Below are 17,345 nucleotides of genomic sequence, written 5' to 3' on the forward strand. Positions count from 1 at the left end.
AAAAAGCCATGTCAAGTTAATCTACTTCCAGGTTTGGTCTCTCAAACGTACACTATTTTCTGCCACCTCAACCGCAAAATATGGATTAGTGAGCAGTCAAAACCAAATTTTCCACCTGTTTGACATGAACGCTATGGAGCAAACAAGATGGCTTTTATGGACAATCATAGAAGTGCGCAGAGAAAAATGGGCATTTTGCCACCTTTGATCCTCACCATTCTGCTGACTTTACAAAACCCAAATTTCACAAACATTAGTAGACTGCTCCTTTTTAAGGTCTACTCTGTATAAACTACGTGATATTCACAACACTCCTAGTGCATAACAGCACAACTTTTAATCTGTAAAACCAGTTTTTTGTGGGATTTACAGTTAAAGATGATTCACCAAAAATGGAGCTCCAGGTGTGAAAGCACCTTGAGACAATCTGACCTGACGCGGCACTGAGTGCGTTATCTCAGTATTATGTGCTCAACTGTACAAGAGCAGAGATAAGGGTGCTATATTCTCCAAAATTCAAGGACGAGTCAGGTGCGTGTGTGTTGATTTTGCTGTCTTTGCGAGATCATTCTCACCAAACCAAGTGTTCTTACTTTATCCAGAGTTGATGGAGCCAATGAGAACAAAATTATTTAGATTGAAAAAAGAAGAGGAAGCACATTCACCCTCCTCAAAAACAGCTGAATGTTGTTGGAGACAACAAGCTCCTCTGTATCTGCAGCTCTATGGGCTTACGCAGGAATGTACGCAAACACCTGAAATGTCAAAACACACAAAGCTGTTAAGGCTTTTAAAACTTGCTTGACAATATGTACCTCCCAAAGGGGACCCTTAAAAATGCACCACTGTATGACAAGCTCCCATAGGCACAAGGAGAGAAGAGAGGCCCAATATTTTAATAACAAACACAATCTTAGTCTCAGCTCTGACACAAAACTCATCATCACACAGCACTGAACTAAACAATGTTTTAATCCATCTTTTAAACAAAAACAGAAAAACATACACATCACTTTCCTCCAGAGATGCAGACGCTGACAAATGCAAGCAGCTGGTTTGATTGCATCTGTTCTGTGAAACTTTAAGTAAGTAAAACAAACAGCAGAATTGAGATGGATTAACTGCACCTGAAATGCGTCCTGACACACGGACACAACACATTTCTGAACAAAATCTGAATTGTTTCAGGTCGTCGGCCTTTGATATGCATACAGTGCATAGAGTTAACACAACCAGCCTGACTGTAATTCCCATTTGTGTGAGTGCTTGAAAGAAATGCCCATCATGTTGGAAAAAATAATGGAAAATTACTGAGCCCTTTGAACTTATTTTGCTCTGTAATAATAAAAATATTTTCAGTGAAAGCTAAATATGACCATACTGACCTAAAGAACCGGCTGCGCTGCGGCTTTTCTAGAAAAGTCAGACCTTATTTAGAGGTGAAATGTAATATTTAAAAATTTTCATACAACTTATGGTAATTCGGCAACCATGGAAAAAAGCCTCTGGTTTATCTGCTTCTCTGTGATCATCAGTTCATCATAGACACTTCTCACTGAAGTCCATCGTCACTTGATCATCACCACCTGTTCCTCCCCTCTTCCCACACTTCACTTTCATTTCACCTCTTCCTCCCTCCGCTGCCTTCATTTCCCTCATCGTTCTTCGCAGCACTCAGGCCAGTTGCTGTTACCTTCTGTGCATGCCAGACAGCCAGAGGCCAACTTTAACATTAACCACCACCAGCCCCCACCAATTCACATCCACCGTTCTCTCTGTCTCCCCCTGTGTCTCATAATACCTGAGTAATACCAGCCATAATACCAGCTGAACTGGCTCAGCTCTGTAAGCTCCATATCTGATCATTTTCACACTTCCAGTGTTTTACTGACTTGTTTACTTTTAAATTATACATCTGTAGGGAGATGAATGGCAAATTCCCCTCCACTTGCATTAGGTTAACTTTGCATTATTGTCAAAATGCTTGCTGTGCGGGCTTTTTGGCCACATCTCTCAAAATTCACCTCCCCCTTTTCTTTTCACAAACCCACAACAGAGTTCACAGCTCAGGTGGAGCCTAAAGACAGATTCCCATGAGTGCTACAGCACAGAGCAGTGACAATACCTGCTCCAAACCCCACAGGCTGTATCACCAGTGGAAACTATAAATAAACTTTGTGCCACGCTGGCTCTGCAGTCTCAGATAAATGCAGTGGTAGTGTTGAGAAACCGGCCCGGTACTCTACCAGATGCTGCCACTTTTTGTTGGCTTTGGCAAGAGAGTTTGTTTTTTCACATTCCCACGTGTTGTCATGATTCTGAAGTTGGATCATATTTAATAGATTAATCTCTATCACTGAGTGCTGGATACCCCATTTACTGTGGCGAGTAAAAGTGATATCTTCCTCACATCCTCATATGGCTAAAACATCGAACAGAACCAATAACACACACCAAAAAAAAAAAAAAAAAACAAAAAAAAAAACAAACGTTCCCATGAACATGCATACTTAAAATTTCTCTCTAGTTAAAAGGAATGAGAGGAACTGTGAGGATTTAAATACAATTGTGGATTTGATTTTTTCAAAAGGCACTCAAGGCAAATTACACATTTTATTTTGACGTACTACAGAAAAATGACAACCACAGTGGAACAGTCACAATAACAAAACCCGAGAGATGGTTTCTCTTTCTCAGACAAAATCACAATCTTTTCACCAGCATGAGACTTCATATAGTTTATCTACAAGCCTCTTGTAGTCTGACGGTCCTCTATGCAAATCAGAGTGACGACAGAGGAGGGAAGCCCGTTTGCAAGAACCAAATATGGAGGAAATGACAGAGAGAGTTTGCCATAGACTGTCTGCCTCCCTGCCCCACACACACAAACACACACCCTAAATACCCTCCTCAGTGTCACATGATCGGTGTAGTGACATCACCTCAGAGTTTGAAGCTTAAACAGTAAAGGGCTGGGGTCATATCCCTGTGTGCACGCACGCACACACACACACAGGTCACGTAATAAGAGTCACTGAGCTAAGAGAAATTCCATACTGATATCAAATCTCGCTTGACATGGCAGACATGACTGTTTGACTCTTCACCTTCTTTCCTGCATGAATCTTCAAATCTCACCAGAGGAGGCATTCTGCCAATATTATTAAAATGCTTTTCAGCTGCAGTGTGCGGCTGTGAGTTGTGACTAAACAGCTGCTTCTTGTCCTGCTGTGAGCTGAAACATTATGATCAACTGTGATGTTAATGGCTCCTGGTTTTAGCTTCTGTTATGGGCAAAAGTGAGTATCAGATTTACAGTTTCTGAAAGTGAAATGAATATCTGGTCTTACCCCCCAAACCCAAACTCTTTGTGCTGACAGCTTTATCCACAGCTCTGAGGCCAGGAGGAGCCTTAATAACAAGCTAAATTGTACCTGTTGAAAAGCAGCTAACGCATTAATGCAGCAGATGTCAAAAATCTCATTGTAAGAGGAGAAGCCCATTTGCAGTGAATACCGAACGAGTTTTTATTTTTATTTTATGCATCTTTTTCATTTTCCAATAAAAAATAAACTTTACTGTCAGGTACCTGTTATTGGTCACCGAACAGCAAAAAAAAGAAAAAAAAAAAAAGGATACTAACCATCTAAAAATGTGGGCCTTTCTACCAAGGCTCATCAACTTGCATTTCAGTGAAACATCTCTTTGAAATTGAATCCTGTTGGACTCTTGATATGAGGCGTCCAGGTTGTTGCAGTTTTGATGCATCGCTGAGTGGACACCATCATTTGTGAAAACAATCCACACCCTAAGAGAACGCCTGCACTGCTGAGTCTCGGGCGCAACTCTATCGCTGAGTCCAGACACAGGCCCAGAGAAAGATAAAGCAACTTCTGCTGAGGGAAACTTAATACGAGGACTAATCTGAAACAACTGACAATGTGGATGGGTGGCTGCAGAGGGAGAGGTGGAGAAGAGTCAGTAGAATGGAAATAGTTACTTAACTTGGCATTTCCACTGTGGGTTAATCTGCACTGAGATCCTGAACTTCGATATGTGACCAGCTTCAAATTTAGTTTTATCTTACTCACAGTCCAAAACTTTGACTTAGTCAATTAACAATGAAATCAAATAGAGGAACACAACAAATCATCAAATGTAAGGAGAACAACACTTACAACACATAGCATTAATGATTAATCAATGATTAAACTAATCTTCAGGTCAATTTCCTTTCCATTAAATAAATAGTTATTTTTCCCCAACAAAAGTGAAATGCAGGGCTGCAGAATAAAACCTGTGCAAATTTGACTAAAGATATTTTTGTTGTGTCTATATTATCTTGTTATTCATAGCAACATTAAGAACCTTACACAGTTTTCCCCCCTTTAATTTTTCTGCAATCATTTAATGCAGTGGCATTAAATGATTTCATAGATAACAGCATATTGATTTACCATCAGCTGGACGACCACTAAAATAAAAGCAGCCTAAGACTCATCCCAATGATGTATTCCTCATTTTAGACACATCCCTTAAAATTCAGCTTAACATTTTTAAACGAGAAGAACAAACCTTAATTTTAAATTGAGTTTAAATGGGTTTGAACAATGTTTGGCTGCATTAATTACTTATTTGACAATTTGAGAGAGGAATAGCCTCAATACATAAAAAATATCGTGCCATTGTGTGTTGCATTCAAACATTTCTGACTGATGAGATTTGATAGCAACAACAAAACAACTTGTGTATCAAAAAGATACCCCAGTCTTCAAAGATGAAGACAACTTCAATTCCACAGCAACACCCATTCAAGAAGCTGCACCTCCACCAGCAGTTCCACTTATCTTAACACATCATCATATCATGATCCTTCCAGGTCCATGACCTTTGGCAGGTCCTGAGACCTCGTAAAATGCATCTTAAAACAGCCGAGTAGGCGTCTGCTTGTTCACAGCTCCAACAAAAAGAAGAGCCACAGAGCAGGGACAAATGTCTGAGACCAGTGAAGTGTCCGTGCTAATTTTGAAAAAACACCCCGGAAGAAAGGGCCACTGGAGGAACACTAAGCTGCTTCAAAACATCACACCTTGGTGCAATTCAAATTCACAACTTTATTTAGGGCTGTCAAGAAAGCAAGGAAACTATAGCAACACTATAACCCTCTTTATTCATTTTCTAAGTAGTGCAAAAAACCATAACCTAGTTACAAAGAGATTTAATTGCTTATCTGTCAACAATAACACCTCAACTGGGGGCATAAAAATGGGGGAGGGAAGGGGCTACCCTTTCTACACTTGCATGAGTCAGCTGAGGCTCCTGCACATTGTTAACAGCTCCTATCACATTATTCATGTTTATTGTTCATTTGTCAGTCATTCCTGAAGCACACATCTCAGCAGCAGGAAGGATGAACATGCCAGCCTGGATGTTCGCAACGGGGGAAAAAAAAAAAAAAAGCAGACTTCACAACAAACTTAACATCCTTTACAACTGGACAGGCTGGTAGAAAACAGGGTGTGACATCTGATACCTCAAAGCAAAAGCAAGCATATTATCAGAACAACCTTTCCTTGACGTCATGTCCTTATCTGAATGGAATAGGATCACAACTGACCCCACTGAAACCAAAGTGCTACTGACTGTACAACACGTCAGCGTTCACGTTGGTTGGTGTATATTTCTGTAGTTTGTTTTTGCCTAAATACCTTACCATTACTTGTGCCAGTATTACTGCCAGCTGATAAAACAAGAGACTGCAATGCAACAAAATGTTAAGACGCATTCTAGGTGTAAGGACAACGTCTGAATTTAACCACCCACAACCTTATTATTTTAATCATATAAAAGTTAAGGGGTTATATATACACAGAGACAAACATTTCTTCAACTCATAAGAAAAAAGAAAAAAAAAATATCTGGCTACCATCACAAGTTGGTAATTTATTAAAATGAGATGTGGATTGTACAATACATTCTTGCGGTTTTTAAGCATCTTGAGTTCTTCATTAAATAAACAGACCTAGAATAGACACACAAACATCTCCGAGTGGAAGTCAGTGTGTAGAACGTCCACTTTGTAGAAAGAGATCCCAAGTTTTCAGTCTGACCGGGAACACCTGCAACCTACCCTATAAAATGCTGGCTGCAATTATGTCATCTCAGTATGAACAGTAAATGTTGAATAAAAATCCAACTGCAGGATCTCTGTGTAAAGGACCCTCATGTGCTGTAGGTGAAGGCACATTCTGCAGCACCAGCTGCCTCCTAATGACAAAAACTAATAGTTGAGCCTCTATGTCATAACGGGGCGTTATTTTAAAACCAGCGCCAACTCAATTGCATTAAAATGATCCATTGATTGAACTGCCCAATTAAAATGCAACAAAAGGTTCATTATAATTTTCAAGTCAGAATTCACTGCAACTTTCACCTGTAAGATATAAAAGTGCTCCCTGATAAAAGAGCCAGGTGTTGATGCTTCTGTTGAACTTAAAAGAAAGAAACAAAAAGGTTGCATGGCAAAACAAGCAGATCCTGGCTCCAATTTGCCCACAACTCAGCCAGAAACTAACCACTTCCACTCTTCCCAAAACAGGCAGGATGGCAATTACAACACCCATGTAACTAAGCAGGACAGGAAACTCGTGCTGGGCCAAAGTGGCTACACTGAACAGTTCAGAGTTAATTGTCTGACTAGACTGTCACATCACTTGTATCATGTTTTGCTCAGCATGTTCTCCTTAGCATGGAATCAGAGTATCAACTGAGATCCAGTGTTTGGATGATATAATGTTTCGAAAGTTTGACTCAGCTAATGAGTAGAGGCGTCCTACTTAGCTACTTGTGTTTTTGGTGAGCCCTCAGATGCACCATGAACTCCCTCAGGGGCCAAATGATATTTATGAAACGAGGTATTGAAATTGCTAGAGGAACAACTCAACTTTCCTGGAAAATTAATTCAAATTCTGGACCACAGACATTTAAAATACACGTGTTTTGGCTTTACTTAGGCTTGTGACTTAGAATGTAGAATAATGGGCAGTGTTTGCATCACGTTAGAGGGACTTGACCATAAATGTCACACCAGTCAAAGACTGAAGCTGTGCAGTCAGACTGGACCGTCCTGATATGATGTGGTGAAAATAATATCAGTAGGATGCAATTCAGACCATTTCTTAATGAAACACTTTGCTGTTGCTAACCTCATGTTCAGTTTCCCTCCTCTCAAGCTAGCTGCACATTGCAAAGCCTTGTTCTTTCACTTCACTCAGACTAAACTATGCATGAAGTTACAGAGGCAGGGTCAGCTCATACAAACAAGCTAATAGTTCTTCCCCACACCTCACAGAATTAGTGGCACACAAAATGCAGCATACCTGCAGCTTAACTGGTGCGCTGATGAGTTTGTGACCGCTGATTCTCTCTGCAGCGACATTCTATGAGGAGGTCATGCAGGAGCAACAAGATGTGAATTCCTGCTGGTCATTTCGCACTGCGCTGCTGTTTCACCGTTAATGTTAGTGAAACATAAAGATGTGTCATGTGCCAACGAAGGCAGCAAAGACAATGATTGCTATTAAGAAAACAAGGACGTAAACAGTCTACAATATTCAAAAGATGGGAAAGAACTGCAATGGATTTGTTAACCCTCAAAGATGCACGTGCTGTTTGTTTACTTCAGAATGACTGAAATGTAACTTTTGCTCGTCAACATGGAAACTCCAGAGAACACCTTTGAGTCTATAGCCAGGACCTGTTAGAAAGCAGCCTGAGGAAAATGTTACATGGTTGAGTTTCAATGGCAGATTGAGGCGACAGAAGTCATTCCTCTCTACTGCTATTAGCGACCAAATACTGATAGGTCCACTCTGAAGCGGGACAGCCAAAGCAGCATACCATCTATTAGTTGGTTTAACGATCTCAGGTGGCTGTAGTGGCAGCATGTGAGCTCATTGGTTTTCAACTCCCATATCGGTCTAGTTCCACCGCTGAAATTGTTTCCTTCAATAACGGTCAGTCTAATCTCTGGAGAGTTTGACTGTCTCCCATCTGGACAAGAAAGCATAGCATGAAAGGCCAACTTTGCAAACATGAAAACATTTTCTATCTCTCATGCCATCAAACAGCTTCTTTGTGAGTCAGCTCTTGCAAGTAGTGGGCGGTGATGGACAAGAACAAGCTGATTTATTATAGGTTTTATGCCATGTTCTTATTTTAAGTAACTGTATATATTATAGGTTTAATTCATATTGATATTGTATGTTTTGTGTATTTTATATTCAAGTTTAGTGTCTCGCAGTGTTTCTCTTTGGGGAAAATAAAGTGAAAAAGTGAAAGTTTTTTTAAGTTCAGGCATCTGAGGCCAATTATGCAATGAGAGAGAAAAGCAAACAGGTGAAATGGTTGCTCATTCAAAACCGAAGCAAAGTGTTATTCAAATATAATGCCTAGTCTTTATCCAGATTAGGTTTAAACCAGTTTTTAATTTGTATAGAGAAGTTGTTTCTTCAGTTATCTACTTTTGTCTGAATTAAAAGTATTATTTGAAAGCAATTCCGGGTGTCAGTTCATCAAAAAATAATTGATAGTGAAAACCACTAATATGCTGCCCAGATCAACCCTTATCATGCCAGAAATGTAACTCACATATGGTACCATCTTCCCAAAGTATGATCGTACAAAGGACATGGGCAATGGATATGCCCTTTCATTCTTTCAAGCTGGCATTTTTATCCAGGGCGGCAGCCCAGGGTCTTGTTCAAAGCCAAATTGATACACATGAAGCATTTGAGAATATTCTACATGTTGAAAGACAAATATGATGATGGACGTCAACTCTTTCACCAAACGCAATGATGTCATCAGACAATATCTTAAAAGGGTAAAACTACTGAGTATTACTTAATTTCAGTATTAAGTACTTTGGCAATTATATACCTTCAAGGTTTTTCAAAAACTGATAATTAAAAAGGCATTATTGGGCAAAATAAATGACTAACATGAATTAAGTGTTTTTACCATCATCTGTGATAGAATTAAATATCTGTCCATATTGGAGGGTTTGTCAGACAAAGCAAGTCATTTAAGGAAGTCACAAAGAGCTTTAGAAAATGGTGATAGGTACTTTTCACATTTTGATAATATATGCGAGTTGAGATAACTGTCTCAACAGGCCGGAGGCGTTAACTGTCGAGTTAACTTAAAATGAATAATAATAATAATAATAAAAAGCAATCACTAGCTTCAACAATAAAATCTTCACATTGCTCCAAAGGCCCTTACTGAACCAGATACTTGTTAAACCAAAGATTCCATGCATAGGAGTCATGACAACGCTGAAATGCACATTCAATCCAATCATTTCAGGTGTAATTTACTTATAAACAACCTGTGGTGAAATGGAAACAGTATCACAGAGATGCAAAAAAAAAAACAAAACAAAACACATTTTAACTAGTGCTATAAACTCACACTTAACCGTCTGATAACAATCTGTATTTAAACCATTACTCCTATGTATCCAATGTGAAAAAGAGGCGGCGGGGGCTACTGCCTGGTTATCTCAACCTCTGGCTCTCAGCCAGGTATTCCTGCTGGTGTGTCAACTCTTCTTGCATATCCATCCAATCCACCCAGACTAGTCCAGATTCAGGAGACAGGCTGTATTCTGACATTCATATTAGTCACACATGTTGGCACTGTAAACAAACTGGTTACCAATCAAAAAAAAAAAACAAAACAAAACAAAGCCTAACCCTTGCCCACCACCACAAAGAGCTGTCAGGGTGAAGTCAAAACCAGGTGAGCAGTCTGTAGCCACAGTGAACAGTGGCAGAGCACACATGGCTCAGACACATGAGGCCACGTTGCCCTGACAGAGCAGGATGAAGAGAGCTTCTCCATGTGCATCATCAATAATCACTCCAAACAATCCACTAAAAGCCCTCATTTTAACACCACCCTTGTGTGTGTGTGTGTGTTTTTTTTTCTCATGACAGCGCAGTTAGCTGTGATGGTGTTGCCCAGATCAGTCACACCGCGCAGTAGCCATGATGACTCTGCCTGCTAACTCGCCTGCTAACGCTAGCCAGAGTGGACGGACAGGCAGGTTTGCGCTGACGATGGACACACAGGGTGACAACCGGCTGATTAACCACGACACAACCAGACTGTTGCACCGGGAACAACCTTGAATGATATCTGGTTTACGCGTTGGCACCGATGCAGCGCAGTAGCTAGCTAACAGCGCCCATGCCTTTCTCTTGGGGAACACGTGGAGTGAACACGTGATGTCTCATAACAAACCTGCTTCTTATTAACACATCTAACAGACAAATGTTTCATCCTCTGGCCATGTCTGTGTGTCCAGAGTCGATCCTCGGCCTAGTTAGAAAGCTGACACGTTTTACACGGTGACTGGAGCCGGGCAATAGCAGCCTGAGAGCTAAGCTAATCTGACTGAGGAGGGCTTGACGACGCACTAGGCCAGAGAAAGAGTGAGTGTGAGTGTGTGTGCTATTGTTAGCTGTCTTAGGAGCCACACACACACACACACGACCCAGCTCACGGCTTTAATGCTAATTGCTGCAATGATTGATCTGGGTGGATCTCTCGTGAATATCTGCTCAGGCTTTATGTCGACACCTGCCTTAAAATACAAATGTAAACACAAGTAAACGTCAGGTTAGGCATTGAGCAATCACAGAGGGTCTGGCTGACTGGGTGGCAGGAAGTTGGAGACGGAGGAGGGAGAACATCGTGATGAAGCAAACTACACATGGGGACATTTGAGCTGATTTAGTGTGAGCCTCTTCTGTCTGCTCCTACATCCAAAGTTTAAAGTCCCAGCAGCGGGTCTGCACGGTGACACTGCTAAAAATCAAGAAGCTGCATCTGCCTGGGAACATAATCTCTAAATTGCACTACAAACCCGTCAAATTAATGATTAAGGCGAAACTGTAAACACGGTCCCACCTTAAACAGAGCACAAGTAATCCTTAATGACTTTTCTTGTCATTAAATGCTGACTGAATTCTGTCTCAACCACGCAGCACATGAGGGCCCTTAACATTTAAGAAAACTGTGAGGAATAACTTTTTAAGGGCGTGATCCTATGTGCCAATCCAACACCCATGGCACTCTTAGCACCCTGAACTCCATGACTGGTCTACACCGGGGGGTGGTGGTGGCTTTCACTCTAAATATAACCATCTTGCAGGGAGCAACAAGAGGGCGACCACAGACGGGGCTTGTTCGTGCGCCTCTTGGCTCTTTTTGTCCAATAATTGCCATCCGACCGCCCTCCCCTCCCATGACAGTCCGGCCGAGGGGCCACACCTGGACGGACGGACACCGACACAACACTGACAGGGCAGAGATCGACTTAGAAAGGAGGAGGAGGAGGAGGAGGGGGTACAAACCGTGGTGTGTTTGTCCATTCACGCTGACCACGGTCACCGGATTCATTTTCCTAGTCCACGGGTTCACCTTGGGCGGGGGAGCTTCAGTAAACTCCTGTCTTTTGACACCGTCCTCGGTGTGTTTGTCCTCGCTGTCACAGCCCCGTCTGCTCTCCTCCGTCGCCGGTTTGGAGGTCTGCTCCTCCGTGCCGGGGGTCCCTCCCTGCCCGGGGCTGCAGCTGCCGCCGCCGCCGCTGCCCTGGCCGGCGACACCCGTCTGTCGCTCGGCCCCGTCGCCCCGGCCGCCCTCGTCCTCCTCCGACTCACCTCGGATCACTTTACCGCGCTCCTCCGCTTTGGCGAGCGGGTTGCCGGGAAGGAGAGCCTCCACCTGAGTGGCCATTTCCCACCACCGTCTTTCTTCCCCCCTCAGGATTACCAGTCCTCTCCCCCCCGGCCCGAATTCGCCTTCAATTTCGGTGAAACGTGAAGTTGTTCCGCGGAGTCTGCGGCTCCTCTGTCGCTCCCGGACCGGACGCGCTTCAGTCTCAGACGCGGAGCGATCTGAGCTGGATTAAAACACGGACAAAAATAAAGAAACGTGTCCGACGGCCTCTCGGGATTACAACCTTATCTCCACCACCAGCAGCAATATGGATGATCCCCACCACGCGATACTGGGGGGCGCGCACGTACGCCGTGCAGGGGGAGTAGCCACGTAAAATCGGGAGCGCGCTTCGGGCCTGTTGAGATGCTGCCTTCAAGTCGTCTTAAAGCCTCTTAATTTTCGGAAGTCATAAAGTCAAACTAATCAAACCTATCCACTTTGGGTAAAAAACAAAAAACAAATAAAGTCGTCAGTGCAGCTCCACATGTCTCCATACTTCGAGTCAAATCACTGCTACTTCAGAACCAAGAAGACAAAAGTGGCGATTTGGAGATTAAATGTATCATATCCTATCAACCATAAATTTAATATATTTAATATATTTAATTTCAAAGTGGATAGGTTTGATTAGTTTGACTTTCAAATGATTCAATTCAAATTCAAATGATACAGAAATATTTGACTGGTTGTAACCATTCAAAGGTTTCTGTATCATTTGAATGAGAAAGTGTGTCCAAACTTTTGACTGGTATTGTATGTGTGTGTGTATATATCATGTATTAGATACATGATAGATAGTTTTCAAAAAGTTTGACTTCATGTTAGAACCTGCTTGGGATCTGGTGAGCCCTAAACACACACAACAGGATCAATATTTGTGCATGGATAAAGAAGAATATACATTGTATATATATATTAATGAATACATTTTTTTCTTATGACATGGTATAATCCTCCGTATCATGTCTGCATTGTATCACATTTATGTTTCTTTTAACAAAGATGGAAGAAAAGAGAGAAAAAAAGGTGGCATTGCCATTGTAAATTTATTGTTCAGAAAGGGAAATTGTTCATTTATAAAATTATAATCTTTGAATTTTTAAACACAGTGGGGTTCATATTAGCATCAAACAAGTTTAACGTTTAACCTTCAGCTGACGCATCTTTTTGCCGACACACCTGAACGCAGCACGGCGTCCTTGATGACGTCAGTCTCGCTCTCCGGTTAGACCGCAGATCTCCGTTAACGAAGCGCTCGTCGAGAAGCCGGTCGGTGGTGATCACCGGCAGATGAGATGTGGCGTTTGTTCGTCCGCGGCTCGTGTGTTTTATTTCGGCGTGTTTTCTAACACGTGTTAAAGAAAGAAGGTGGAGACCTTCACCTTCACCGCCCCTTCAGCTCCACACACGTGTCCTTACCGGAGCTGCACGTGTGATCTCACGCTCTGAATCAGTGTTTTCCCTCAAACTTTAATATTTCACCACAACATACCGAGAGGTGACAACTGTGTCTGCGCTCTGTTCTGTACAGACAGGACTCCTGTGTCCCGTGTCCGTGGAGACATCCAGAGTCTGGCTCCACATTAATTAACTTTTTTTTTTTTTTACCCCCCCTTTTTTATGTGTGATTACATAATAGCAGGAGTTCAAGTCGAATTGAATGTGTGACACTTGATACTGTGTGTAAAAGAGAGTGAGAGTATGGGAAAGAATCAATGTGGGTTTCTGTTTGAGAATGAAAGTTGTTCTGCATATTGAATAAAAGGAAAGAATGATGCTTCACATGAGTCATCTGCATCTCTACATTAACTGCTGCTTACATTTGGAGGGGGAGAAGATTCAGTTCTATTCACTTAGACATGATAAGACAGACTGCTTCATCAGGAAACTTCAACTGTCTTGTATTGTGTTTGTGTGCATCATGCTTCAACACTGATCCTGTGGATTGTAATTTTGTCCTTCATGTCAAATACGTTGATTGAAACTAAAAGTTCAGCAGCAGGGGAAGTTTTCACATCATGCACTTGACACACACGTGTTGGGCCAGAAAATATAATAATACATTCAAATTGTTAAAAAATAAAGTGTTCACAAAAAAATTTGTTACATGGTTGCTTGTGCATTTATGACTAAAGGTTGAAATATGCCATCAGTCAGTGCAGACAATGATGCTTCTTGCAGCGTAGGACTGTAAATGGCTACATCACTTTGAAAGGTGCTGCTGCTCTTGTCTGTTTGAATGGCAGGCGTGTCAGTGGGTGTGCAAAAGAAAACTTGTGATTGCAACTGGAGAGCAAGAAAGAAAACAAGACAAGAAGAAAGAGTTAATCATTAAACATTATAACATTGTCCAAATGGATTCACAGCTATCGTACCTGTTCTAATCTGAAGGGAGTCCTGCAGGAAGTTCATCCAGGCCTCATTTGTACCTATTTTGATAGTAATGTGAATGTCTATAAATGTTTATGAAAGGCCTAGGAAAAGGAAAAACCCCACGATTTAAAATGTTTCTAATGTTAATGAAACAACACAACTTTGTATTTCATTGCAGCTCAGTTTAACCAAAAACAAGCTATGAGTGAGAATCGGCACAGCAGCTGTATCCAGGCAGGGCTTCAAACAAGATATCCCATTCAATTAGAAAGTTAAATAAATCGCTGCACTTCATATATAAGATATTGCCCCCTGTAGCCCCCCACCACCAAAAAACAAACAAACAAACAAAACAAAAAAATACAGATAATGGCTATGATGCCATGACTGAGCCACTGAATGGGGTTTGGTGGACAAGACTGGACCAGCCACGCTTTTTATGGGCGCTCTAAAGCTTCTGGCTGTTACTCACATTTTAGTCACGTGACCATCGGACATCCAATCCTATAGGGAAAGAAAAACAAACATTCAAATGTCATATTCATGCCTGAGTGTTCGCGTGTGGAAATCAGTGCTAAATCAAAGCTGGTGAGGTCAATAAGTTTTTAAATTGTGAACAGCAGCATGAATATGAGTTAACTGCAGTGCATACTAATTAAAATCATGTGCATGATAAAAATAGAAGTAAAAACAAAACAAAGAAAAATGTGCAGCTGCAAAATATTCTGTTCTCTAAATACCCCATTTAACACAACAACAGATATTTTATATTCAACTATTCCAGAAAAGGTTATTTTATGAAAAAAAAGATCAATATTGTTTTCTAGCTATTTGACAAGACAAATATTAGACAAGTTTTTGCTCTTTACTGTCCCATCGGGGAAATATAAGGGTTCTTTTGCTGCACTGTTTTCACTAACTAGCTGCCAACTGTGTCGGCTGTTCTTAGAGCTGAAACGTAAATGAGAATAAAGCAGAAGAGTAAAGTTGTTGCCAGACAACTGAAGAAAAAGAGAAAACTTAAAAGTCTTGAAATTTGAAGGGTGCTGCTGATTCAGGTGATAATTATCTTCACAACTGTGAGTGCAAACTTTCACATTGTCTACACTCTGTCATGTCATTTGATGTGATTATAAAAATATTAACTATAGCTGCTTTAAACAGAGCAATAAAAGACTGAGTGTAGGTGCATCTTAGTTGGACTTGAAGCCATTTACATTGTATGACAACAATGAACGTCTATTGTGTGTCACATTGTGTATGATGGGTCTGATGAAATCCCAGTCTCAGTCCAGAACAGACTGGGTGAGGGCCGTCAGATTGGACCCCCTGTGATCTGCACTGAGTTTGTATCTTCTTCCTCTCCTTGGGTGCTCTGGCTTTAGGATAATTGTTTACTTCCAATTGTCCGAATGGTTGTTTGTCTCTGAATGTTGGCCCCGTTATAGACCGGTGACCTGTCCCAGTTTAACCCCACCCTCAACCATTGTTAGCCGAGATTGGCTCGCGGATAAGCAGTATAGATATGGATGGATGGATGGATGGACTCAATGCTGGCACTTAAACCTCAAAAGGGAGAAGGAAATTGTGAAGCTGGTTGATAAAACACAGAAGTTGGTTAAGAGTAAATACGTAAATACATAATGTTGTCTTAAGGTTTTCTCTCACAAACGTTTGTCTGGGAGAGTCCAAATAATGTGTAATCAAACATTTTGATGGTCATCAGTCAGGATGGCCAGATTTAATAGCGTTGATACTACTACCACTAATAATAATGATAATAACACACTTCTATTTAGCCATCCAAAGACACCCTAAAGAAAATTCTTGCCAACTTAGTTCTCTAAAGAACTGAGCCAAAGCTAGGGTTTTATCATCCATTTTCAGATGTCAGCGTGGTCGGCTGGGTTCTGTACAAAGAAGTTTGGAACGCCAACATAACAGTGGAACTAGAAAATCTACCTAAAAGACATGATGTTTAGAGAAAGGGACCAAGCAACCTCCTAAACTCTGCTGTCAAACTAACCACTATGCCGCCGTGCTGCCCTTAGTCAAGTGTCTTTTTGGTAAATATAAAGACAGGGCTCTCTCTCCCTTTGGGTAAACAATATGTTTGAAATCATCATTCCAAAACAGTTTTATTTCTCACACACTATGAAGCATTTTTAGAAGTAAGTTTTCAGAAAATCTTAGGAAGTTTGAGAATCAGCAAACAAAAAAAAGCATATAATTTCTATGGTAAGTGACAAATAATGACATTGTGAAAAGCAGGGTGATAATTTGGTTGTTATTACTTTCCTCAAAATTGAAACATCTTCAATCATCAGTCATGACTCCAGCGACAGTTGATCTATTTTATTACCAGTGTGAGTGCATGCAGCAGAATTTAAATAGCACAATTGTTGTTTTCGCTTGATGGCAAGCCGCCTGTGGTCAGTTGTGTGTCTGTTACTTGACTGGGAGGCTTGTATGTTACTCACTGCAAACGTAGCACACTTTGTTTTTGTGTTAGTGAATGAAACTTGGAGTGGTGAGGCGTTTAACTGTGACTGTTGGTGAGCCAACAAACGCTCTTCTCTGTCTAAGCTGTAGCACTCATCACACACCCACAGGCCACATAATGTCTTCACACACGTACACACACACTAAAGCCTTTGCATTTATAGTCAGTGTCCTCAGATGTTGACATTAGGGCACACACATACAGGTACACACCCAGCTTCCCTTTGCGTGTCCATGGCGGCCCCTCACTGTAAACAGGCAGATCATTCGTTTAGCGGCAGTGTCCTATTCTTTGGAGCCGATGACACTGGTGACATGTAAATCTCTCTGGCATTGTCCAGCTCACAGGAGCTCTTTAGCAGTGTAATCACCAGTGAAATGGCAATGGGCCACAGGGATGAAAACACAAGTCAGCAGCTGGTCAGCAAATCACAGCTGAAAGCCGTTAAATGGTAGATCTGCCCTGTAAGCAAGACAAGCTCAGGGGGGGCCGTGGACCCAGTTAGAGAGTGTACAGATTTGGAAGCACACTCTTTTCATACCCATTTTATATTTATTTAAAATTACATTTTCATATTTTATATCAATTTTTAATTTCAAATCTGTACAAAGAAGTTCTCTGATTTAGATGTGTTCTAGTGACAATATCTTATAAAAATTGTACATAATTTTGAACTTGG

The 17,345-nt window shown here is 41.3% G+C and overlaps 1 protein-coding gene across 2 annotated transcripts in view; it reads right to left on the reverse strand.

Moving 5' to 3' along the window:
• larp1 (La ribonucleoprotein 1, translational regulator) overlaps positions 1–12,071 on the reverse strand; it is a 40,810-nt gene extending 28,739 nt beyond the window's left edge. The window contains exon 1 of one of the 2 annotated variants that reach the window (XM_029518680.1): positions 11,424–12,071. In XM_029518680.1, the coding sequence (XP_029374540.1) occupies positions 11,424–11,805 (382 nt within the window). In that variant the 5' untranslated portion in view covers positions 11,806–12,071. The remainder of the gene's footprint in view (positions 1–11,423) is intronic. The other variant, XM_029518678.1, reaches the window with a different exon arrangement.
• Between the last annotated feature and the right edge of the window lie 5,274 nt (positions 12,072–17,345).

This window comes from Echeneis naucrates, chromosome 14, assembly GCF_900963305.1.
Source record: "Echeneis naucrates chromosome 14, fEcheNa1.1, whole genome shotgun sequence".
Taxonomy (NCBI): domain Eukaryota; kingdom Metazoa; phylum Chordata; class Actinopteri; order Carangiformes; family Echeneidae; genus Echeneis; species Echeneis naucrates.